Source organism: Pseudonaja textilis, chromosome 1, assembly GCF_049901715.1.
Source record: "Pseudonaja textilis isolate UNSWEBS1 chromosome 1, rPseTex1.2, whole genome shotgun sequence".
NCBI lineage: Eukaryota > Metazoa > Chordata > Lepidosauria > Squamata > Elapidae > Pseudonaja > Pseudonaja textilis.
This window is the reverse complement of record NC_141990.1, coordinates 229,355,503-229,381,306: the sequence shown is the minus strand read 5'-3', so window position 1 is coordinate 229,381,306 and position 25,804 is coordinate 229,355,503. Positions and strand designations below refer to the sequence as shown.

At 39.7% G+C, this 25,804-nt stretch overlaps 2 protein-coding genes across 2 annotated transcripts in view; one reads left to right on the top strand and one right to left on the bottom strand.

Annotated features, from left to right (window-relative positions):
• Positions 1-6,172, bottom strand: part of PKP3 (plakophilin 3) — an 85,065-nt gene extending 78,893 nt beyond the window's left edge. The window contains exon 1 of the mRNA XM_026706697.2: positions 6,000-6,172. Within this exon, the coding sequence (XP_026562482.1) occupies positions 6,000-6,038 (39 nt within the window). The 5' untranslated portion in view covers positions 6,039-6,172. The remainder of the gene's footprint in view (positions 1-5,999) is intronic.
• LOC113440202 (NACHT, LRR and PYD domains-containing protein 12) overlaps positions 1-25,804 on the top strand; it is a 432,514-nt gene that overhangs the window by 1,621 nt on the left and 405,089 nt on the right. The gene's annotated exons all lie outside the window — the stretch shown is intronic.

Below are 25,804 nucleotides of genomic sequence, written 5' to 3'. Positions count from 1 at the left end.
TGAGGATCAAATAAAACACTGGAGGAGAAGCAAATGTGTATAAAAGAAAGATTGCCGCAAAAATGTGGATGGGAGAAAGTGATGGATAAAGCATAAGGAGAGAAACAGATACCTGCAAAGAAGTGGTCAACAAAAGCGAGACCTGCTGAAAAGTAAAAGGGGAAAAGAAAATGCAGAATGATTTTGATGGAAACCAGTGTGGAATAGTGGAATGCTGTGGGAATATTGACAAATCTTGACAAATTGTGGTATATCGCTGGATATACCACAATATACCTGGAGATGTATCATTCAGATATTAAAATCCTGATGTGGCTTCCATGTGACTAGGTGATTTGTTAAAAGGTGTGGAGACTTCATTTATACCTGATGTTTAAACAGGTGGTTCTTGACTTATGTCTAGTCACTTAGCATCTGCCCTAGGTTATGACAACATCCCCCCCAAAAGCTACTTACAACCTGATTTTGAATTTCTGATGTCCATGTGTGTAGACACACACACTGCAGTCACCTGATCGCATTTGCAAACAGTTCGCCTTTATAGCTGCTTGCAATGTCCCTCAGTCATGTGACCATAATTTTCAATGTTTTTTGCCAGCTTCTAGTGTTTACTTCTGATTGCCAGCACAAAATAATCATTGGGTAAAACTGATTCATTTAATGACTGTGTCATTTGCTTAATGACTGCCACATTGCCTTAACAACTGCTGCAATAAAGATCGTGAAATTGGGTCTGGTCATGTAGTGACCTGCTTAATGACCGTAGCAACTTATAGCTCTAATTCTGGGCTTAATTACAGTCATAAATCAAGGACAAACAGGGTTTCCCAAACTATGAGGTGCAGACAAAAACTTTTAGTTAGATTTAATTACCGAACCAGGGCAGAGTGAAAAACTGTTTAGTTATACTCCTACAATAAATCCATTTTTCCCAAAGTTTCATTGTGTTCTTTCATAGTTCATTTGTGTTCATTTTGAGGTTTGGGTTTTTAGGAGAGGTCTGATTAAGATAACACTAAAGGTCTAATGGCAAAATTTTTTAGAACCTCGCCCTACACGAAGGGAAGTAGGGAGAGTGAATGCAAATCTTGTAGGATTTAGTTTGTCAATGGGGAGGAGCTTGGTCGAATTCTAATCAAAGAGTACAGTACGTGGCAAGAAGCAAAATGCAGGGAAGCTTTATGCCTACAGAGGTCAGAATGTGGGAAGGAAAGCTTACTGTATGTTTACTGAATTAGAGAAAGAGTATGACAAAGAAGCTTGAATTATCAAATGTTTTGTATGAATAAGGAGTTGATTGTTGCTTGCCGAGTAGGAAGAGAGCAGTAAGTAAAGCTAGTGTGAGGCTAGAGTGGAATGCTTAGTGAATGGTTCAACATAAGCAGGAAAGAAAACAAAGCTATCACTGTTGAGTACAGCCAGTCTTCCATTACAACCATTCATTTTGGGACCATTGGAAGCTACAACAGCACTGAAAAAAGTGACTTGGGACCATTCTTCACATTTAAGATTGTTTCAGCATCCGTGTGGCCATGTGAACAAAATTCAAACACTTGGCAACTGGCAATGTTTATGCCTGCTGTAGTGGTCCTGGGTCATGTGATCGACCCCCTTTTGTGACCTTCTAACAAGCAAAGTCAATAGGAAAGCCAGATTCATTTAACAACTGTTACTAGCTTAAGAACTGCAGTGATTCAATTAACACCTGAGGCAAACTTACTTCACAACAGTCTTGCTTAGCAACATAAATTTTGGGCTCAATTGTGGCCATAAGTCAAGGACTGCAACATAGCAGGAAAGTTTGTGATAAAGTTGGTAGAGTGCTCTTGAAGACATAAATGAGAGGGCACATTCGTAGGAAGACAATGCTGTCTTGTGGGATGAAAACTCAAAGGACATGTAGCAAATAGAATGTTAGATTGTCTGATGCAATGAGAATGATGACGCATGGATTAAAAATATATATCTAGGAGGTGATGTTTGACAGGTGAAATGGAATGAGCACTTGGAAATAAAAAAGTAGAGCAAGTTGATAAATTTGTATTTCTTGGTAGAAGATGTATTCAAGATAAGAAAATGCATGGAGTAGGAGTGAAATTCAACCACCTTGACAATTTGAATTAGTAAAAAATCACCCCCATCGCTCCTGGTTGCTATTCTTTTTTACCAAGCCATGCCCATAGCCATGCCCACAGAGCTGGTAGGGAACATTTTTGAATTTCACCTCAGCAGGGAGACACGTTGTGCAAATGCTGACAGAGAGTTAATGAATAGTATATGATGAAAGGAACAAATGCTTGTTGAAAGAAGCAAACATGGTGGAGTATAAAAGCATGCTTTGGTCCACTGTCATGTGGAATGAGAGTTGAATATGTCAGGAAAATCATAACAATATATGGTGCACGCAGTGGGAGAAGTCCTTAAGAATGTACATGATAAAACAAGAAAAGATCAAGAGATCAACAATGAACGGACTCTACAGTTTGGATTGAATACAAATGTATGATTTCATATAGAAAGAATGAGCAAGGATCAATTCTCTAAACAAATATATATGAATGACTGAGAGGAAGGAGAAGGTTGAGAAAGTCACGGCTGGATGAAACTGAATTCCTCTGAAAGAAAAAGGTAAGAAGTTGAAAGAAATCAACACATGTATGGATGTGATGGAAGTGAGGGATGGCTTGTATAGACAGGAATTGTGTCTGATGCTGGATATATTATATTTAGCTGCAGTTCCTTTCATTGTCTAATCTCATGCCTTTAATTTTTTTAGCTTACCGTTCTTACTCTATTTCTGCAGTTTTTGTAGTGTTGCTTACCCCAAAAGAAAAAACTATGATGGTGTATGCATATGTGTATATGTACACTATATGTATTCTAGGCACACTATTTTCAGTGATGTGCACTAGGGTTCCCTCAGAACAATGTTAATAGCAGAGAACAAGACAAGATTAAGGCAGAAGGATAATAAGCATTGAAAGATTATGAATATGTAAATTAAAAGTGATGAACTTCCCACTTGAGTCTCCACTAATATAAAGATTGAAGTGTTATTCAAAAAAGGTAAGTTCAGAATGCAGGGGGTCCTTGAGTTACGACCATAATGAACCCTGCCCATTATGGTTGTAAGTTGTAAGTGTCATGAAATGGGTTGTCAATATTTGGGGGGGGCAGTGGTTAAGCGAACGCCAGTCGTTAGGTAAACCCCATTGTTCATGATGGCATGGTTTTGCTGAAAACCAGAAGGGCTGTTTTTTGTCAAAACCATCATGCAATTAGTCATGTGATCCCAGAACCCTGAAAATGGCTGTAAATGCAGCCATGTTGCTGAACACCAAAAATGCAGTCAGGTGATCATGGGTGGGAGGCAACCATCAGAACTTTGGATCCAGGTTGTAAATCCCCAGAGGTGGTATTCAGCAGGTTCTGACCAGTTCTGGAGAACTGGTAGTGGAAATTTTGAGCAGTTTGGAGAACTGGCAAATACTACCTCTGACTGGCCCCGCCCCCATCTATTCTCTGCCTCCTGAGTCCCAGCTGCTTGGCTGGGTCTTTTTTTGTTGCCCTGCACAGGAGAAGGGAGCTGGAAAGCAGGTTAGTGAGGTGAGGAGAGAATGGGGATTTTGCAGTATCCTTCCCCTGCCACTTCCACCAAGCTACGCCCATCAAGCCATGCCATGCCATGCCCACCAAGCCATACCCACAGAACCAGTAGTAAATTTTTTTGAATCCCACCACTGTAAATTCCCCTTTTTTCCCAGCAGGTTGTAACTTTCAGCTATCACTGAACAACCGGTCATAAGTCAAAGATTAGCTGTAGAGTACAGAAACTGTAATACTAGAACATGACATGAAAAACCTGGACTCTTAATAGTACCTTGATAAGCAGGCAATAAGAATCTGCCATGATCCTCACCTTCCCTGTTGTTTGAGGGATTCAAATTGAGGGCAGCCCAGCGAATATTTATATTTCAGTGGAAAAAAAGAATTTTTGGCTTTTAAATATCTTGATTAAAAAAATATAAAACTCCCCTTACTAAGGCAATACAAAACTCTCATTTATCCCACTTTTCCTTTGCTAGCTGAACAGAAATGAAAGTTCTACGTATGAGCTGATCCTGCTCCTGCTAGCCCGATCTATTCTTCACCAGGAAAGGCCCTTGCTCAGGATGGGGCTCGAAAGTTGCCAGGTTGGAAAGAACGTAGACAGAATGAACAAGTCCTTCAAACCCACGCCTACCCTTGAAGCCTCCAGCACTCATTTAAATTATAGCATGTGCAACCATAAGCAATTTTGAGAAATAACAACTCAAAAAGAAATATGGACTCCTTCATCAATGTGTGCAAGTCTATTCTTGCAGATAAGTTGTAGCTGGTACAACAAAGCCTCTCTTCTTTCCCCTGTTGCCTTAATTTGACAAACAAAGGGTGCACCGGAGGGGCAAATCTGTTCTTCCATTTGTGTAGCTAGAGCCCTAAGTGAAGAGCCTTGTTCATTACATTTCCATGCTATGTATTTCCAAATGCTTCTTCCCACACATATTCCATAAGGCAAAGTGCTTATTCTTCTTCACGGCAGCTAATTAAATATTTCATTAGTATCTTGGTTTTGTTGGTTGGGAAATGAGAACAAGAGAGGATTGCTTTCCAAAATCTTCAGAGAATATTTGGAATTCAGCAGCAGTTCCCACCCAGGCCATCCTTCTCACTTCAGGTTCCCACGCCATTGTTACCATTCTGGCTTAGCACATACAGTCACACTCTGTCTCTTAAAAGAAAATGCTGACTTCTTGAGAAAGATAAAACATCTTTACCTGCCCAAGTTATATATTTGTAGTAAATGGTGTAATAACAAAAATGACAAAAATGGTTTTCCAGGCTAAGGAACTTTACAGTAATGTTCTTCACAATCAAGTGGAACATTTTTGCTATGCTTCACCGTAATTCTCGGGATGAGGCTGTTCTGAAGTTATTCGTCATTTGTAACTGTAAAATGTCCACTGCTCTATTTCTCTCAAACAGACTCTCAGCATTTCCTCAGACATCATTATAAACACAATAAATTGGACTGCCAACTCTGTTTCTAATGTTCACCTGAAGAAAAATGACAAACAACCACCCAAATAGCAAAGCTTGAAGCTGGGGGATTACTTTTTATCCCCCCACCCCCAAACATTTCCACGACTATGACATTTGACCTACAAGAAGCATTAAATTGGCTTTGAAATTATGGAAGCTGAATCCCATTGCAAAGGGGAAACACTAGATTGCAATGGCTAATAGACTCTGAGAGCCTCATCCCTTGCTGTGGATTTATCTATTCCTTTGGACCCACTGAACACGGTGGCCATTATGCCACAGTTCATAACAGTGAATTTCATTAGTACACTATGCATGCCTGCCATGCCAAGAAACATAATTCCACTTGACTACAAAGGAGTTGTACTTTGGAAATGGAGACACACTGTCCATTTATGCCTCGTATGGGATTTCTAAATTTTAGTTTCAAGTTCACAGCACCAGATCCCAGAGTTTCTAAACAAGATCACTCACAATAGGGAGGAAAGCAAAATGCTCTTGGACCATCTCACTGAGCCCATCTATGTGAGAGCTCAAGCCTTAGTTGATCACATCATAAATTGCAAGCTATTTAAATACCCCATTGGCTTGTTTACAGTTTGCCAGGCAACCAAGCGTTCTGTGCATACAGGATTCTTGCTCTGAAATAATTCTGGGTTGGCACCCAATAAAGGGTATTTTCAAAGTGCAATTTGTACACATTTTCACAAGATATTTAGAAGACTTGCCTGTTCCCAAGCAGACTAATACATTCTGCACCAGGATCTGCATTGAAGTGCCATCCTGCTTACAATAGCCAGAGCCAAAATATAAAGCTGCCGTACCCTTGCTTAGCACAGTTGCCTTAAAGTTGACTTATTAATCAAAATGGAAAGGCAGTAGAAGAGAGAGAGAGAAAGAGAATGGATAAGACGTACAGTGCTTGGCATCTTGGGCTTCTTGTTTCCTTGCTGCATCCTCTCAGAGGTGACGGAGAGAATTTCCCACGTGCCTAAGCTTGGGGCCCTCGAAGTCCCAAAGGTGGCCAGATAGGCAGTTATTTCCTTCTGCAAACACCTGGAATGATTAAACTCTACTGTTCAGTAGCTGTTGGTGTGAGCACAAGCAAGGCTTGGCTAGGGTAGGCTAGGGCTGGGCTGGGCAGGGCTGGGAGCTAACAGTTAGTTCCACCCACTGATGTTATCCAACCGGTTAGGGTTAGGGTTAGATTTATTGTTAGATTTTCCTTTAAAAAACAAACTTTGAAAAACAACAGGACAAGTTTGAACTTTCTGTGGCAGTGATGATAGAGCTCCTTGTGCAAGTTCTCAGAGGGAGAATCCATGGGCTCTCTCCAAATTTCTCAGTCTTTTTATCCAAAGCTAACTCAATTCACACCTTAAGTTTTAAGTCACTTTTAGCAGACTGGGATGTCCCAAAAAAGTACTGGGTTACAAAGGGAGCTGAATTGTGGTCATACCATTTGAACCATTTCCTTTGTTAATTTGTAACACGGTGGACCGTTCTCTTGCCTTCTTACACCATCTTTTCTCAACATCCTCCAGTTATTGTGGACTACAGTTTCTATCAGTCTGGACCAGCTCAGTCAATGACTCTGGCTGTCATGAGGACAAATGCCGTTAAATGCATTCAAGACAGGAAAGAATGCTTTCATTTCTGTCCTTTCTCTCTTATCTTAATTACCCAGATATTTCTTTTTGTTTCCTTATTTACTTCATTCATTGACACCATGTCAGGTCTCAGGGGCTGAAAACAGTGTGGAAAATTTCAAACTGCAATTGCAAAAAAAAGAGAGCCAGTTTAGTGTGGTGGTTAAGGCACCAGAATAGAAACTGTGAGACAGGGAGTTTTAGTCCTGCCTTAGGCACAAAGCCGGATGGGTGACCTTGGGCTAGCCACTCACTCTCTTGGCCCTAGGAAAAAGAAGGCAAGGGCAAACCACTTTTAAAATCTTACCAAGAAAATTGCTGCCACAAGTCAAGACTGACTTGAAGGCACCAAGCAAAGAACGGCTGTTTTTCAGAGCATTCTTTATTTTAATTTGTTTTGGTTTTACCTCACTTAATTAGTTTATATATGTTCCTGATGCATAATAATAATAACACATAAAACACCAGAGCACAGGAATGTGAGAAAGTAGTCCGTAAAAGAAAGCCTACAGTACTAAGTTTTGCTGTCTCCTTTTGTAGACCAAGTGAGTATAAGAAACAGAAGCCATGGATTCCTCCTTTGCAAGAGGCAGCCCTCTATCTAAAAGGCTACTAGAAGATCATTCAACATCTGAAGTTGTCCTCGCTTTGAAGAGCTGTCCCATTAAAGGTTGCTTCCGGACAGACTTACCGAAACACAGCCAGTAATGCCTCTTTAGGATTTAATAGAAGAGAAGATGTTGACAACCCTTATTCATCAGTCAATATTTTCTTTCTTTCTTTTGACTGCTTTTGTTTGCTTTTCTCTTAACAGTGGTAATCTGCTTAACAAGAAAGACCTAGAATGTAGCACTTTGACCGTGTGTGTGTGTGTGTGTGTGCGTGTGTGTGTGCGCGTGTGTGAGAGAGAGAGAGAGAGAGAGAGAGAGAGAGAGAGAGAGAGAGAATGAGTGTGTGTTTACAAGGAAAGGAGATCACAATGTCTTTGATCACTTTTCTTCTTTCTGATCCCTTCCCTGGTTCTTCTTCTGAATTCCTGTGCATAAGGATTCCTCACACCTGTGCCTACACTATTTTAAATTTAATGTTTTATAGAAGAATTTTAGGCTTTGAGAATATCAAATATTAATTTGAAATTAATGTCAAGCCTCACCTCTGCATGGTTGTTTTTCTCTTCAGATTTATGGCAGAAAAGATATTTCCCCCTGCATATCCTCAGATGGGTGGATAAACTACAAATAAATACAGATTATTTTTAAAAAAATGCTCCTGTAAGTCTTATAGATGTGTATATTATTATGAGGAGTGGGGGAAAAGAACCAGAAATCTTATGATCAATACAGACAGAACCACTACATTTGAACAGCAATATTTTACATAGGGAGAAATTGTTTGGGTACCCAGAAAACACAAACACTTCTTTGGTTTGTAGAACAACAGGGTAAGGAGTAAGGTAAATCTCATTGCTCTTCTTGTTTTTGTATGTCTGCACTGGTCTGTATTTATTTAAATTATTATTATCACAAGTTGTAGGATACTGTAAGAGCATCTTGTGATTCTGGAATATCCGTGTGAATGTCTTTAAAAGGATTGAGTGCTTGGGGAGAAGGCCAGGTGGATGAATAAAACAAATAGAAATCCAAATACACCCCACTAAATATCCCAATATAAAGAGCTGGTTTGGTGTAATGGTTAAGGGGCTGGCATAGAAATCGGGAAACTAATGAGTTTTAGGCTTCCCTGAGATATGAAAACTGGCTGGGTAACTTTATCCCCCCTACTTCTCAGGCCAACTCACCTCACAGTGTTATTGTGGGGAAAAGAGGAGGCAGGATGTTAGATATGCTTGTCACCTTGAGTTATGCATAAAAGTGGCAGGAAAAATATAATTATTGTTTATTTGAACAAGATACCGAACACTTCTTTATAATATAATGCATTACACAAAGGTATAATGTGAACTGTAGACAAATTATTGGAAAAACAGATATAATGTGAAAGAAAGATGGAGACAATTCAGGACTGGGGTTAAAAACAAGAACTGTTAGAAATAAAAGCCTAGCCTGACAAAAGGTAGCGCTTGGACAGCAAATCAAGTTATAATTCTCCTCACATTTACATTTCTGCTGCAGTTATGGTATAATTGTTTCTATATTGGCATCTACACATGTAATTAATAAATACAACATTTTGCACCAAACCATGGCATGTTCTTCTGGTTTTTTTTTTCATTTTGCTGATTTATTTATTAAACCTTTATATGCTGCATCTCTCCCCCATGAAGGTGATTTGGATGGTTTTATGGGTGATACGCCTCTTCTTCTTTTCTTCTTTATGTGATGCTTGAAGGCCAGGAGGCAAAGTTGCTAGGCTGAATCAGTTTGCGGTTCAAGGGGCTGTAGGGTGGTGGGAGAGAAGAAGACCAGTGCTCTCCAAAATGAACTGTCTCCTGATATAATCTAGCAAATGACCTTGGAGATCACAACTGATAACATTAAACAACTGATTTGGGGGCAGAAAATTGAAAGTCATTGTTGACACGAATTCCCAAGTTATAGTGAATCGACCAGAGGTATTCAGCAGGTTTTGACCAATTGTGGAGAACCGGTAGTGGAAATTTTGAGTAGTTTGGAGAACTACTATACCACTTCTACTATACCACTTCTGACTGGCCCCGCACCCATCTATTCTCTGCCTCCCGAGTCCCAGATGATTGGCTGGGTCTTCTTTTGTTGCCCTGCACAGGAGAACAGAGCTGGTTAATGGGGTGGGGAGGGAATGGGAGTATCCTTTTGCAGTATCCTTCCCCTGCCATGCTTAAGCCACGCCCACAGGTAGTAAAAAAATGTGAATCCCAATACTGGGATTGACCTATATTCCTATCTAGTCTAGTCCAGTGTTCTGTTACACACTGGTTCTAACTGGGTGCATGTGGGATGCTCACAGATCTGGACAGGAGGACAGTAGCTCCCTTCCACCTCCCTCAGTATTTTAGGAACACTGCCTATGATGCAGAGGGCAGGAAATCACCAGCAGGATTTATAGCCACTGATAGCTTGATGCTCCGTGAACCTGTCCAATCCTCTTTAAAAATCATTCAGACGTACTGTTGTCACAGTTTAAATATGTAATGTGAAAAAGTATTTTCTTCTCATGTTCCACCATTGTTTTGGAAGCAGAAACAATTCTTTCTGTCCATACTATTTTATGTCATCTATTTCACTCAAAGTTATAAAGCCCCAATCACTTGGGTCTTTCATTTTAGGAGAGCTTCTCCAGGGTCCACATTATTTAGTTAATTTGTACATGGTGCACTTTTATTACTACTAAATAATAATGGTACCCAGTACTGTGCCATTGATAAAGGACATTATTATACTAGCAGTTCTATTTTCAAGTCACGTTCTAGTTTCCAAACTGATTTTTTTCTCCAGTAGCTTCATATTTGAATTTTTCCCCTGAGCTGTCCACTATGATCCCAGGATCCTTTTTGAGGCCTACCATTAACAGCTTAGATCTCATTAATGAAGCATATAAACATCTGGTTAAATTAGCTGGATGGGAAGGTGCAAACTGACAATCTTGGCATCTTTGTGGTTCTCACTGAGGCATACAATTATCTCTTAATTGCACTCAACAAGTCATTTTCATTCACACAATAGCTACCCAAGCAGCTGCTGTATTTACTTCACTGTTCTTGTGTAACCTTCCAATGAACCAGGATGGAGTGAAGAGGGGTAGCGCTGCACACAGTGCAGCTGTTTTAGCAGACAATTCCCATGGCCAATTACTATTCATATTAGCTGTTCCTCTGGTTTGTAGAGCTCAGAGATGCAAACCAACATAGCCATGAAGAAGCCCGGCTGTAGAAGGGAGAAAGACACAAAATGAGGTTTGGCTAGCTGTTCTGCCAGGGCTCCAGAGGTGCTTGTTTCAGATAAGCACCAAACTTTGCATCTTTTGTTTGCAAGAAAACAGCAGATGATGCCCTTGGAGTCAGACCGGGACTTCCTTTTCATGTTTGTTAGCTTCTCAATAGCTCCTAGTTAACCTTTTCAAGATGGGAGTGTTCTCATTTGGCAACTGGAACTCTTTGTTTTATGCTTGCAGATTTCTATCTGCCTCCTTCTCATCTAATGTGATACTACAAATAATGCCGCAAACCTCAAGCTATTCATGATGAAGAACCTTTCTCCATAAGTCATTTGGTTGCTGCATCTTCCCATAAGGCACCACTATCGGAACTTTGCTTGGAATTCAAGGCAATGAGGCCGAGTTTAAGCATTAATAATACAGGAAGGGATATTGTAAAGAATTGTCTGATGTAGGGTACAGTAGTCCTTGACTGAGGACCACAATTGAGCCCCAAATTTATGTTGCTAAGTAAGACATTTGTCAAGTGAATTTTGTCCGTGGTCTTTCTGGCCACGGTTGTTAAGTGATCACTGCAGTTGTTAAGTTAGCAACATGTTTGTTAAGTGAATTTGGCTTCCCCCATTGACTTAGCTTGTCAGAAGATCACAAAAGGTGATCACATGACCCTGGGACATCGCAACTGTCATAAATATGAACCAGTTGCCAAGCATTCAAATTTTGATCTCATGACCATGGGGATGCTGCAATGGTTATAAGTGTGAAAAACAGTCTTAAGTCCCTTTTTTCAGTATTGTTCTAACTTTGAACAGTCACTAAATGAATGACTGTATGTCAAGGACCATTTGTATAGGACTTTCATAGTGAAACAATGTTGGGTTTTGGAAAAGTCAAAGCAGTTTAAATTTCTAGGTTGAGTCCTTGGAGCCACCTCCATTAGACCCTCATGGTGATCAGTTCTTTGGTGCTGAGTGGAGTCAACCAAGAGACAATGATCACCAGGTTGGGTTGCTTAGGAGTGCCAGATGATGATGGAAGCCAAGTGGAATAAGTAGGTAGAGGCTACACTACTTCTTTGTCACCTCTCTTCATTGGAGGACTAGGTTAGTCTCTTTAAAGTGTGAGAACTTGGACTTCCCCACCTCCTCCACTTCCAAACACTGTAGCACTAGACTAGAGCATATATTGACTAAAAGTTAACCTTAGTGTAATTTCATGGCTTGGATCTCTGTAAATTAATCTGAGGCTTTCCTCTGCTGTCACACAGCACTCAGAAGCAGAAAAGATGACAGTTTTTTGACATTCACAGAAATCTTTCTGTGGAATGAAACTATGCTATGCCATGCAAGGTCTTTTCAAAATGCCTTGACAAGGAAGAGCCAAGCAGTCACTATTTCTATTTGCATGGAAACAACTTGTAAGCAATAGGATTATGAACAATTGCATCAAGCCTGTGAAGTAAGGTTTTCTAAACAGCTTTAGGGCAATTGCTTCACCTTCCAGAGTAACTCTTGCAGAATTCTTTGTTATTATAAAATACTATGACAAATCATGAATCTGCTGGTAGACTGACGGCCAGATCACATACTGTGACTTGTTCTTATGTCTTCTTCCCACTCTGTAGACTTATTCCAGTGCTTTTGATTAGAGTTTTTGTAGAATCATAGCATATATAGACACCACCCTACTCATTGTTATACACTGTTATTTGGCATTTAAGCCTAGTAAAATAAACATGGACTGACTGACTGACTGACTGACTGATTAATTGACTGATTGATTGATTTGGGGTTAGCTCTTAATGGCCACGTAGAGTTCTCAATTTTACCCTCCAGGTCTTCCAATGATTCACCCATCCCCACTGTGATTCCATATACTTTGCTGCTTGTCATCCTCTTCTCTTTCCTTCTATGCTTCCCAGCATTCCATAGAGTTCCCCAGGGAAAATGGTTGCTTATGTGATGCTGGTCTATGTAGATATAGACCCATCATGGCATCTGAATATATTTCCCAAGGCCTTGGTTTCTCCCCTATCAAGTACTAGTCTGTACTTGATAGATGGATGGTAGATAGGTGGATTTCTTGATTGATAGTTCTTTTGCTGTTGATAACTGATCCAAAGAAGCAGAAACTGTCCATTGCTTCAATATCCTCATAGTCAAATCTAAGGCAGGTTGTTGTACCTTAATGCAGATTATTGATATTTTTCTTCCACTTTTAAAGCTACACTTTTCTTCCAATCCAGCCTTCTTTAAAATATATTAAACATATAAATCTGAACAAATAAGGGCACAATGTACAGTCTTGTCTTATTGTTTTGGTGACTTGGAGCTAATCTGTTTTACCATATTCTATCTGTATGGAGGCTATTCCTATTCTGCTTTTAATGACAATGATACAATATGTTGGGATCCCCATTTCCTAAGAATATTCCACTGTTTAACCTAGTTGACGCAATCAAAGACCTTTTTATTAGGATCTCTTTTTGGAATTCTTTAATGTATTCAATTATCCAGCATGCATCAGCAATAGTTATTGTTTAGAAAACAGCATTCTCTTTTCTAAAACTATCTTAAACATCTGGCATTTTCCTTTCTATGTATGACTCTAATCTAATTGCATGTTCCAAAGCATTATTTTGCTAGCATGTGAGGTTAAGGATAAGGTGTGATACTAAGTACACACTGCTGAGTGTCCTTTCTTTCATCTGTTTGTTCCATGGTTTGTTTTACTTTTGGAAGGAGCACTTGTCTTGAAAGAGAGGTTTCCTGGGCTAAGAAACAAAGGAATAGTTTGACATTTTGAAGAATGGCAAGCTGCTGTGCGACTGTGCACATGCGCGCCAAATGCGTTAAAACAGTAAAATTGAAGCTACTGTGCCTCTAAGCTCTTTAGCACAGCAATCTGCTCTGCCATGCCAAACAGCTGAGAGGTTAAAAAGGACCTAGGAGCAGGGGTGAGCAGGTGGGCTCAACTGCAGGCCATTGGAGAGGCTTGGAGCAAACCGGTTCTTTGCCAGCTGATCTTCGGTGCTACCAGTATGCCAGAACTGGGTGGAACCAGTAGAATACCACCACTGCCTGGTTAGAATGCCATTTTATCCTCATCTCATGCCAAAATCAAAATTACTTCTTTACCTAGCAATTCCCAAATATAGAACCCAACCATACTGTCTGTGGGAAACAGAGGTGGTATTCAGCAGGCTCTGACCAGTTCTGGAGAACCGGAAGCGGAAATTTTGAGTAGTTTGGAGAACCGGCAAATCCCACCTCTGACTGGAGATTTTACACTATCCTTCTCCTGCCATGCCCACCAAGCCACACCCACAGAACCAGTAGTAAAAAAAATTGAATCCCACCACTGGTGGGAACCAAACTTCAACACACAGATGGAACTGCATCCGCCAAAACTCTAAGAACTGCAGAAAGTTTTTAGGCAGTAGTCAAGAGTCAAAACTGACTCAAAGATGATGATGATGATGATCATCATCATCATCATTGTTATGGATCGGAAAGAAGGGGAGGCCACACCAGAGTATTCCAATAACACACTTTATTCAGGGGAATAAAGGGGGCTGTCGCGTCTGCTTCTAACCAGGCAGACCTACCAGCGAACAGCGGCTGGCTCGACCTCGCAGCCGGCTTTTATAACCGGCTGTCGAAGGGAGCCAGCCAAAGGGGGCTGCTGACGCCCCCGCAGAAGGAACGGACCTGATGGGGAACTTGTGTCAGTCCCGGGGACATAACAATCATCATCATGTAATGCCTATAATTGGCTCTCTTATAAGCCAGAGTGAGGAGGTCACCACAAGTGGCAGATGCAGAGGAGGCAGGGAATGGAAACTTAGTGTTTCTCACGAATAATATGCAGTTTTCTTGGCAAGATTTTTCAGAAGTGCTTCACCATTTCCTGCCTCTCAGAGCTGGGAGAGAATGACTGGTTGATTAGCTTAGTGCCTAACATGGGACTAAAACTCATGGTCTTTCCATTTGAGCCTGGTGCCTGTAATTCTGGGTAAGCCTCCTTCAGCTGTCCCAATGTGATGCCTTTCAGAAGTGTTGGATTCATGAATTATGGAAGAAGAACTCCAACATATCTAGAGGGCATCAAGCTAAGTAAAAGGCATCCTGTTGTTTAGAAGATGCTGTAATCAAGAAGCCCCGATTCCCTAGAGGATAGGTATGTGTCCTTAAATGCAGGGGTTGTTTAGTGGGATATTGCAAAGCATAAAGTTCCTCTATCCATGGATCCCACGAGTTCTAAACTTGTACACATTTCATTGCTGATTCCTCCATGTCTGCAAACAAGGGATTAATAAAGAGTATTTTAGAGACCATTAAGTTGTACAACGTTTAAATGAGCCAGAGTCGTTTGGATGGCAAACTAAACAGCCACCTGAATGGCTTCTATTTGGTCAGCATCTTTGCTCAGCAGGCTTCGGAGGTTAACTTTAATGTCATAAGGGCATGAAATAAACTGAAACATAAAAAATGAATTATAAGAGTTATGAAGAGCAATTTAACTTTGTGGCACCTAGCCTAGAATAGTTTGGGACAATGTGTAATGAAATGAAACAAGGAGCCTTAAACAACCGAGCTTAGTCAAGGAAGTGGAAGTATCTGGAGATTCCTACCGCAAGAGAAAGAAGCCTCCAGCTAAGGACTCTAAAAAGAAAGCTCAATGCATATGCACCAGTGTGGCCTTTTGTCAGGAAGCATTAGCTAAGCTAGTCCTTCCTCCCAGCCCATGTTAGATTTGCAGCAAAAAAAAAGTCCACCTTAAACATTCTAGTAGGTCCTAAAGCAGATGTATTTTTCAGTTCCTGGCATCTCTTCTAAGGCTGAAGATCCTCTTAGAACCGTGATGGCGAACCTATGGCAGGCGTGCTAGAAGTGGCATGCAGAGCCATTTCTGCCAGCACGAGAGGTTGCCTGAAAGAGCCCCACTGTGCATGCACGTGCACCCCCGCCATCCAGCTGATTGTCGGGTATCTGCCGCCCATGTGTGTGCGGAGATGCACATGGGAGAGATGCGCATGCATGTGGGGGTTGCGCACGGGGTGCGTGCATGCGCAGAGGCACACGGTGCGCATGCAGGGGGCGCATGCATGCCCAGGGGTGGGGGGAGCTTGCATGCGCATTCCATCATGGGTGCAGGCACACGAACGCGAGCGCGCACTTTCGGAACGCAACATGGAAAAGGTTAACCATCCCTGTCTTAGAACATAGAACAGTTTCCAAGCTTGGCGTGGGAGGGAATAGGGTTGGGCAAAGAATTGTAGCAAAACAGATGAGAAAGGACTGAAAAGCAGAGCATTGCTCCTAATCAGAATAAGATCTCATTTTCATGAAGAATCATAGCAGTCATATAACATATGAATGACTGGAATTGAAAACCATTACCTAAATCTGTCCTTTATTTCCCCCACCCCCACCCAACTCCAATATTTTTTTTTCTACTTCAGCAGATGTGCAAAATTCTCTATTTTCTCTTTGAAGCAATGGCCTCTAAAGTTCTATTCTACAAAATATTCTTTTTTCAAAAGGTAGATCCGGGGAAAGAAAAAGAAGTTGTCACACGTATAACTGGAGCCATTTGTCATTCCCCGGCAGGTATAAATGCTAAATGCTGGAGCAGAGAGCTGTTCTCTGGGAAGCTAATCAAATGCAAATGTGGCAAACCACTGTGATCTGCTCCATATCTGAAGAATTGCTTATGGCCTCAGGAACAGGGTTAGCACCAGTTTAGAAGCTGCTCTTTAGGAGTAGAAATTCTCTAACCTACAGTATGTATAGAGTATACAAGGATGGTAGAAACTCTTCAAGGATTCTTCCTCCAGTGAGATACAACCAGGCAGGAAGCTTTGGCCTGTTTATTTGCTGGGGCACCCACAATTGCCTTTGGAAATTGTGGGTGCCCCAACATTTGAGAAGGGACGCGGTGGCTCAGTGGCTAAGACACTGAGTTTATCGATCAAAAAGGTTGGCAGTTTGGTGGTTCGAATCCCTAGCACCGCGTAATGGAGTGAGCTCCCGTTACTTGTCCCAGCTTCTGCCAACCTAGCATGTAAAAATGTAAGTAGAAAAATAGGGACCAGTTTGGCGGGACGGTAGCAGTGTTTCATGTGCCTTTGGTGTTTAGTCATGCTGGCACATGACCATGGAGACGTCTTTGGACAGCGCTGGCTCTTCGGCTTTGTAATGGAGATGAATACCGTCCCCTAGAGCCGGAAACTACTAGCATGTATGTGCGAGGGGAACTTTTACCATTTAGCTTACAACATTCGAGGCTTTTAAGAGACTGGACAGCCATCTATCAGAAATAGTATAGGTCACCTGCGAGAGCAGGGGGTTGGACTAGATGACTTCCAAAGCCCCTACCAACTCTATTATTGTTACTTATATATTATTAACTATATTTATAGAGAATTGCATAATCATACTTTGGATGGCTCAAAAATTGCCATTATTAAATGAATAACTTTTTTAAAAAAATAATCCTATTCAGAATAAATATACTAATTGCTGGTAGGTTACCTTTTATTTTAATGGTCTAAAGAAATTGGGGTCAAAAAACTGATATATTTCAGGAGTTAGGTATCATTAGGAAAAAGTTGTCTCCCTAGTGATCACAGCCTAATGTGGTTTGATAGATTATTATTTTTTATTTTACATGGCTTATAATTGCTGTGATTGAAGCCATCTCTGAGCAGTGGGAAATTTCTACTTTTTGTAAACTCAAACTAAAAAAAAAAAGTCACATGTGTGATGAAACAATACAAGAAATTCATCTATAAAAAGATGTAAAAGTTGGATACAAGAATCCTGTTAAATTTTAAAAAAGTGAAGAAGTCATTTGAAAGATGTTAAGATTTAAGAAAAGTATAGTGGGAGCAGTGGTGGGATTCAAATTTTTTGACTACCGGTTCTGTGGGTGTGGCATAGCATGGCTTGGTAGGCGTGGCTTGGTAGGCATGGCAGGGGAAGGATACTGTAAAATCTTCATTCCCACCCCACTCCTGGGGGAAGGTTACTGCAAAATCGTATTCTCTCCTCACCCCACTAACCTGCTTTCCAGCTCCATTCTCCTGTGCAGGACAACAAAAGAAAACCCAGACAATCAGATGGGACTCGGGAGGCAGAGAATAGATGGGGGCGGCGCTAATCAGAGGTGGTATTTGCCAGTTCTCCGAACTACTCAAAATTTCCACTACCGATTCTCCAGAACTGGTTAGAACCTGCTGAATACCACCTCTGAGTGGGAGGTAATCCATGAAATAATCTGGTCCCAAGCCGTTTTGGACTGTAATGGTTTAATTTCAATCTGAGCCTACAACAGACCAGTGCAGCCAAAAAAGGGAAAAATATAATGTGGTCAGAACAATTGATCTTCCTTTCCTACTTTATATCAAGTTAGTTTACTGAAGCAGTTTTAAAGACAGCTGACATACAACGGATTTCCATGCTTACCCTTATAGGTGTGCTGTAAACGCTACAAAGCACTCAGTGGTGAATCCCTTGATGGCAATTTTGCTTTAGAGCAAATGCACGAAGGGCCTAACTTCCATCAGAGGCTGTATTTCCCATTCTTCAGTTATTGGAGTCATATCATGTTCTATGATAATTTTGTAGCTGTTGAGGCTTTTTTGGCTGTGCCTCGTATCAGTTAAGTGCTATTTCAGTCCAAATGCAGAGAAAATGTGAAATGAATTCCCGGGATTGTAAAACAGAAAGAATGCCTCAGCGGAGAGCTGAAATGGCATCTTGCTTTGTTCAGTGAAGATGTAAGCACATAATTAATCTCCCTGGTCTGGAGCTGGCTGCCTTGGGTGGAATGGAGAACTCTCTTATCAAAGTGAAGGAGGAGAGGGAGGCCTACGGCCCTACGCCATCTCAGAAGGTGAAAATATAAGCCCTCACTCAGCAGCTGCTAAATATGGAGAACAGAAGAATATAGTAGAACAAAAGCAAAAAGGTCTTTGCTTATCTGAATAGATGGGCGAACCATCTTGGATTCATGGTGAATCTAAGCAGCTCCTTTTTTTTCCTCTATCTTCCCAGGGAGCAGTGTTTTAAATTCAAGTTCCTCTTGCTTTGGGGTGAGTACAATATTTTTTTATTTTTTTTGCCAGAGGAGCATATCTCTTTGCAAAACTTTTCATGATAGTCTCTTGGTTGTTTTCTTTTGCTTTATGGTGCTGCAGAAAGTTCTAATCAATAAAAAAAAAACTAATGAAAAGCTTATGTGATTTAGTCAAGAACATTTGACTTTGCATAATTGGCTTAAGGCTGACCTTTCTTTTTGCTTCCCTATTTGTAATGTTTACAGCTCATGCATTACAAAAAAGAGCCTCAAGAAACAATCACCCAACCCCTTTTCTTCTAGCTGGTCATTTTGCCGTTTTGTGCTCAGCAGCCATTTCTGAGTTGAATGGCACATTGAAGGCTCACAAAAGGAATAGGGGGAACCTAAGGATTTCAGGGGTGCGATTAGTGAAAGGGATGAATTCAAAGACTAACCCAGGAGTTAGTTCCAACATTCCTGAACAATCAAAAAGAGACACAACATTTTATGCTACATCTTAATGTAAAATCTTTCTATTCTGAAATTTTCCAGCCACAAAATCTTGCATTCATTATAATATGAATGCATATTAAACCTGGAAGTCAACAGGTTTCTTAATTCAATGGCTATCATCGAACATTTCCTAAAATTTACAGTTTGGAAACCATTTTTTTAAAAAAGCTCTGTTAATATTTTTCTTGATTAGTTCTTTAGCTGGAATGATGGGGTAGACTAACATCTATACTTTCACCTTGAAATAAAGGCTTCCAACAAATGTGTTAAGCCTCCTCAGTTCGCAACTTTGGGAATTCAGTCATATTTCTATATATGTGTAACATTTTAGTTGATTTGTATATCAACATATTTCTATCACTGATAATGAAGATATTAGGTAGTTTTGTCACTTGAGAGCTGTTTCGAATGGTTCATTAGAGTTCACATAATATAATTTGATTCTGTAACTAACTAGACTCAAGAATTTGAAGCAGGGAACCTGATGGTGAAGGATTAGTCAAATTGTTCTCACATTTTCATGTTTTAATTTGAATTATGGGACTATCAATGAAGATGTCATTATCATTTATTATAGTTTTACAAGCTAAAAGTTGCACCTATTAGAAATAATGTAATAGATCTTGTTACCTAGTTTGTACATATTTGTTAACTGATTACTAACAATTTTGTACATGTTTATTATTAATTCAGTCAGTATCAGAGTTCATTCATTCTTATTCTTAGATGCATAAAACAGCACACTGAATACGCGCACAGAATTAATGGCATACCTTACTTGTTTGAATTTGCTTAATTTAATTTCCAGCAGCATTCTGTACATTTTAACAAAAATAGTTCCACTTAGCTCATTGAATGACATCTTGAAACAATCAGTTTTGACCCCATCTTATTTTTGATGGGTTGGTCCATAAATAGCGATACAATTTAATTATAATTTCACCTGATTTTTGGATGAAACACATCTGGTAAATGGCTACCAATGAGTTAAGCATACAACTGAATCCCAGCACTTGGCTGGCTGAAATGGTGTCTACTTCAAAAGGAATGGGCTATCTCTGTCAGGCGCTGTCAGGATAGGAACCTAATATCCTTTGAAGATTTCATCAAGGAAGGACAAGAAAGCTACTATATTCACATTGTTTAGGCTTTCCGTTGCTGATTGCTAGCAAAAAGAACTCAGATTTTGGTGTCAGTTTGCCTACTCATCAAGCAGCTCCTATGCCTCTGCTTTCATTCATCCCACTAATAATAGTGTTGGGTTCCCACTTAACAACCACCCAACAGCATTGGCAGGCTTAGCTTCAATCAACAGTCATTGAATCTACCAGTGAACAAAAGAATTTTCATTTTGCCTTTTAACCAACCTGCAGTCACACACACACACACACACACACACACAGAGAGAGAGAGAGAGAGAGAGAGAGAGAGAGAGAGAGAGAGAGAGAGAGAGAGAGAGGCAACCAAACAATAAAAGATAACATACACTTCATCATAAGGGAATTTAATTTCTTCTTCAAAGTTTTCAGTCATCTATCAGGAAACCAACACCAAGGTCAAATCTCCGATCTTCTGAAGATTTTGGTTGTTCTTACCCGCAGCATCTTTACTGAAATGTACAAGCTTTCTCACACAATAATTGATGGCTTCTCTAGAATGCACATTTCTTTGCAAATATATGACAATAAAGGTTGCAGTGCAGCATAAATCTGAATGTAAGAAGACAGACCTTTTCCTTCAGGGGAAAAAAAACCAAATTAAAAATGTAAGAGCCAAACTGTATGGCATAGTTATCCTCTTAATAAAGCTAGATGACTTTTATTGATGAATAAATTAAACATTGTTCACAACTCTCTTAGTCAATATTGTACTTTTTGACACATGCATGAAATTTACCAAACAATCCTACGCATATTTACTTTAGAAATATAAACCTCATTCTGGGTAGTTTATTCATAGGTAGATAAGTAGAGCTTCCAAATATAAAACAAATATTAAAAGTAAGATGATGCAATGAGATACTAATAAAAAGACAGTCAGAAAGCAATAGTATACTAAAAAGATAAAATACATGATTTTGCATATAACTACAGCTGTGAGAATTGCACTCACACAATGCTGGAAAAAAGACACTATGCCGTCAGACTGTTTAAGTGATCCAAAAGATCTTACATTGCACAGAAATGGATAAACTCACTTCAGAGTTAAAAGACAAGGAAGTTTCGGAATGTTATACAGTCTGGGAAAATTGGTATCCATGGATGGACAATAGGAATAAGAAATGTACAGATTAGAACAAGATATATATATATAATATGAATAACTAGAAATGTACAGAAATGTCTTCATGTAACAAAGGTATCTTAGTACTGCCAAAGATGATTGAGATTTGTAAAAAGCTATTTTTAAATTTATTTGTATTTTAATGTTTCAAAATTTCAATAAAAGTTATTAAAAAAATAAAAACATAGCCAGAAAGAATACTAAATTAAAAGGGGCTATTAAAATGCTAAAGCAGCCTGAAACCAAAGAAGACTTCAGCAATGCAGTTTTTAAGAAAGCACAGGGAGTCCTCGACTTACAAGGGTTCGTTTGTGACCCTCTGAAGTTACAACAGCTCTGAGAAAAGTGACTTATGACCCTTTTTCACACTTATGTCCACCTTAGTATCCCCCATGGTCACATGATCAAAATTCAGACGCTGATTTACAGCAGTCACAGCATCCCGGGGTTCATGTGATCCAGTGGTGGGATTCAAATTTTTTTAATTACTGGTTCTGTGGGCGTGGCTTGGTGGACGTGGCAGGGGAAGGATACTGTAAAATCCCCATTCCCTCCCCACCCCACTAACTGCTTTCCAGCTCTGTTCTCCTGTGCAGGGCAACCAAAGAAGACCCAGACAATCAGCTGGGATTTGGGAAGCAGAGAATAGATGGGGGCAGGGCCAGTCAGAGGTGGTATTTACCGGTTCTCTGAACTACTCAAAATTTCCGCTACCGGTTCTTCAGAACTGGTCAGAACCTGCTGATGCAATCCCTTTTGGTGACCTTCGGTCAAGCCAAGTCAACAGAAAAGCCAGGTTCACTTCACAACTGTGTTACTAACTTAACGGCAGCAGTGATTCACTTAACAGCCATGACATGCAAGGTCGTAAAATGGGGCAAAATTTACTTAACAAATGTCTTGCTTACAGCATAAATGTTGGACTCAGTTGTGGTCGTAAGTTGAGAGCTAGCTGCACAGGCAATCCTTGGCTTAGCGAGCACTACTGGGACCGGCAAACGCACCACTGAGTGCTGTGATCACTAAGTGGAAAAAACACAAATGCTACCAATAAGCATCTGCTTTACAAAAGATGCACATGTTTCCTTTCCTAGATGATTCCCTAAACCAGGGGTCTCAAACACAATTTACCTGGGGGCCGCTGGAGGCAGAGTCTGGGTGAGGCTGGGCCGCATAATATTATACTTTATATTATACTTTATATTTATATTATACAGTAATATTATACTTTCATATCACGGTGGGGGCCACAGGATATCGTCCTGCGGGCCGCAATTGGCCCACGGGCCGTGAGAATGAGACCTCTGCCCTAAACCCTCTTCCCCTTTTAGAATAGGTATTTTTAAAAAATAAATGCACTTTCAGCATAGTTCTGTCTGGATTCCTATTTAAACATTACCAGGAATCAAATTTTTTGAAAATAAGAACTTGGTTGTGTATGAGAAAATTCCTAATTTGCATCAATATTACGAATTGGTATTTATTTATTTATTTATTTATCTATCCCGCCTTTATTATCTTTATAAATATCTCAAGGCAGTGAACATAACTAATAGTTCTTTCTCTTCCTATTTTTCTCCACAACGACTAGTTGAGTTGGGCTGAGAGAGAGTGACTGGCCCAAAGTCACCCATTTGGGAATGAATTCTTTATTATTCTTTCTCAGATAACAGATAATCAGAGTTGGAAGGGATCTTGTAGGTCATCTAGTCCAGCCCCCTGCCCAAACAGGACACTCTACACCATTTCTGCAGATGGGAGTCCAGTCTTTTCTTGAAGGTCTCATCCCCTTGAAGTTATTTCCCTCCGTTTTTTTTAATCCTTCTGTGATGTCAATACTATATAGTCAAGAATCTCATCGGTACCACTTTTCTTTAACTGTAACCAAACTACTGAGTTCACATCTCTCCTGGGGGTTTATTGGAGAGGACCAAAACCATTGCAGGGCTCCTGCTTCCCATTCTACTTCTCTTCCTTCAAAGGAACGTGCTTTTCCATATACTTCTCCAAAGGGATTTCAACTGGGAAATTAAAAAATAACCATGCTAGACAGAGACAGTGATAAACTGCTTCCATACTATTGCTAAGAAAACTGCACTGATAGATCCAGCTAGAGACCAGCAGTGGAGATCTCTTAATAAAGGAGAATATTTATATCTCAGGGTTGAAATGAGGGGTCCTTGCTATTCTCTGAGCTTGGTTATTTTCCTGCAGATGTTTCATTACCCAAACTAGGTAACATCATCAGTGCTGGCAGTGCTAGCACTAGCACTGATGATGTTACATAGTTGGGTAATGAAACATCTGCAAGAAAATAACTAAGCTCAGAGAATAGCAAGGATCTCTTTTACTTGATCATAAAAGTGATTCCATGTACAAAGTTCAGATAACAAAGCCCATACAGTAGATGGGCAACCATTGTAGGCTCTCTTCTATTCCCTTCCCCTTCCTTCCCTTTCTCCTGCCCTCTCCTTCTGTTCTTCCAAAATCCTTCTACTTCTGGCTACAAGGCATCAGAAGATACTGGTACAGACTGTAGGGGATTTGAAGGAATTTCAGTTCTTGCATATTGATGCAAATTAGGAATTTTCTGAAACACAATCGAATTTTTATTTTCAAAATCTGATTCCTGACAATGTTTAAATGGGAATCCAAACAGAAACACACATAAAGTGCATTCATTTTTTATATATATTTTAAAAGGGGAGAGGATTTAGGAAATCATCTAGAAAAGGAAATACGTGTATCTTTTGTAAAACATATGCATATTGGTGGCATTTGTGATTAAGAAATCTATTGCTATTTTCAAACACAAGTATAGAATATTGAGCAGGCTTCAATTCCTTCCAAGGGCTGATGTGCCTTGGCCAAATGCATATTATTAGTACAATGTATGCAAAGCCACTATTTCAAATTTCTTATTACAGCCTAATTTTCTATTGACCATGAATGATAGCTTTAGTAAACTATAAACTATTACATCTCATTACTTAGGATATTTCTTGGACTGAGTGTAGGAAAAGATTACTTTCCCAATAGCAAATATTGTTTTAGTTACATTTACCTATTATCTGTTTTTCTGTTTTTGGAAGCAACTGGGGGAATAGAGACTAGTGTAAATGAATAATAAGTAATAAAAATAAATAATAAAAATATAAATTAACAAAAACAAACAATAAAAACAAACAAATGGTGATGCATATACATTTTGATGTATATATTGAATACACAAGATACACCTACTTCCATTTCAGAGGTGGATTTGCATTTCTTGAACAGAATAAGTGAGGAATATTGTCCTTGCTTCTCCTTCAGTTTCTCAGAATAACTCATAACTTGCCTGTAGTAGAAAGATACGTTTTTGACAAATGATTCCTGTATCATTACTCATCAAGGGAGATCATCAGTATCAGGACTTGGGAACCTCCTAATATGCATTTTTGTGGCATTTCTTTCCTTGCATCTTTAGATTGATAGAAGGAGATACATGAACTCTCGAACCAAGTAATTTCTGAATGAGTTTCAGCTGAAGTCAAACTGTTTCGTTCCTCCCTACTGGTGCATCCTCACCCAGCTTCTAGGGTCCTCATGAAGTTCCTGTTGAAGTAATGAGAGGATTGAGCATCATGTTTGTGCATCATGCTTTTCTTTTTTTTTAATGAAAGACATGCTTCAAGAGTGCTGTTTTTTTTTTAAATGAAAGACCTCTGATCTCTCCCACCATCAATCATGCTGCTTCCCTGAAGATGCTTTGCTCTGTGGATGACTTAACTTTGACAGTCATCTTGTCTCCAAACTTGTACTCATGAATTTATTTTATTTATTATCAAATTTATGTAGCTGCCCATCTCTCCCAAGGTGACTCTGGGTAGCACACAATGATAGATAATAACAACGGCAATATCTAACATTGGTTTTGATATCCACTTTACATTTGCGAACTCTATTTACTGTACCTATGCTTAAGCTTTACAGAAAGTGGGTCTTACTTCTGAGTAAGATTATATAAGATTGGTCTATGAATTTCATTTATGTTTTTGAATTGTGGCTCAACTTCCTCATATGGATCAGAAAATTTATAATGAAGAAACCAAGTTAACTGTAAATGAATTTTATATTATAATAGAAACAAAGCAAATTTGTCTCCCCTTTCATTATTCTTACTAGCATTAAAGCCACTGACAGGAAAGATATAATATAGTAGAAAAGTCCTACACTTAGGCAAGAAAAACCAAAAAACCAAAACCATATAGACTGGGTGAAACCAGGCTCAATAGCAGTAACTGTGAGAGGGATTTTGGAGTCTTAGTAGACAACCAGCTAAATATGAGCCAGCAGTG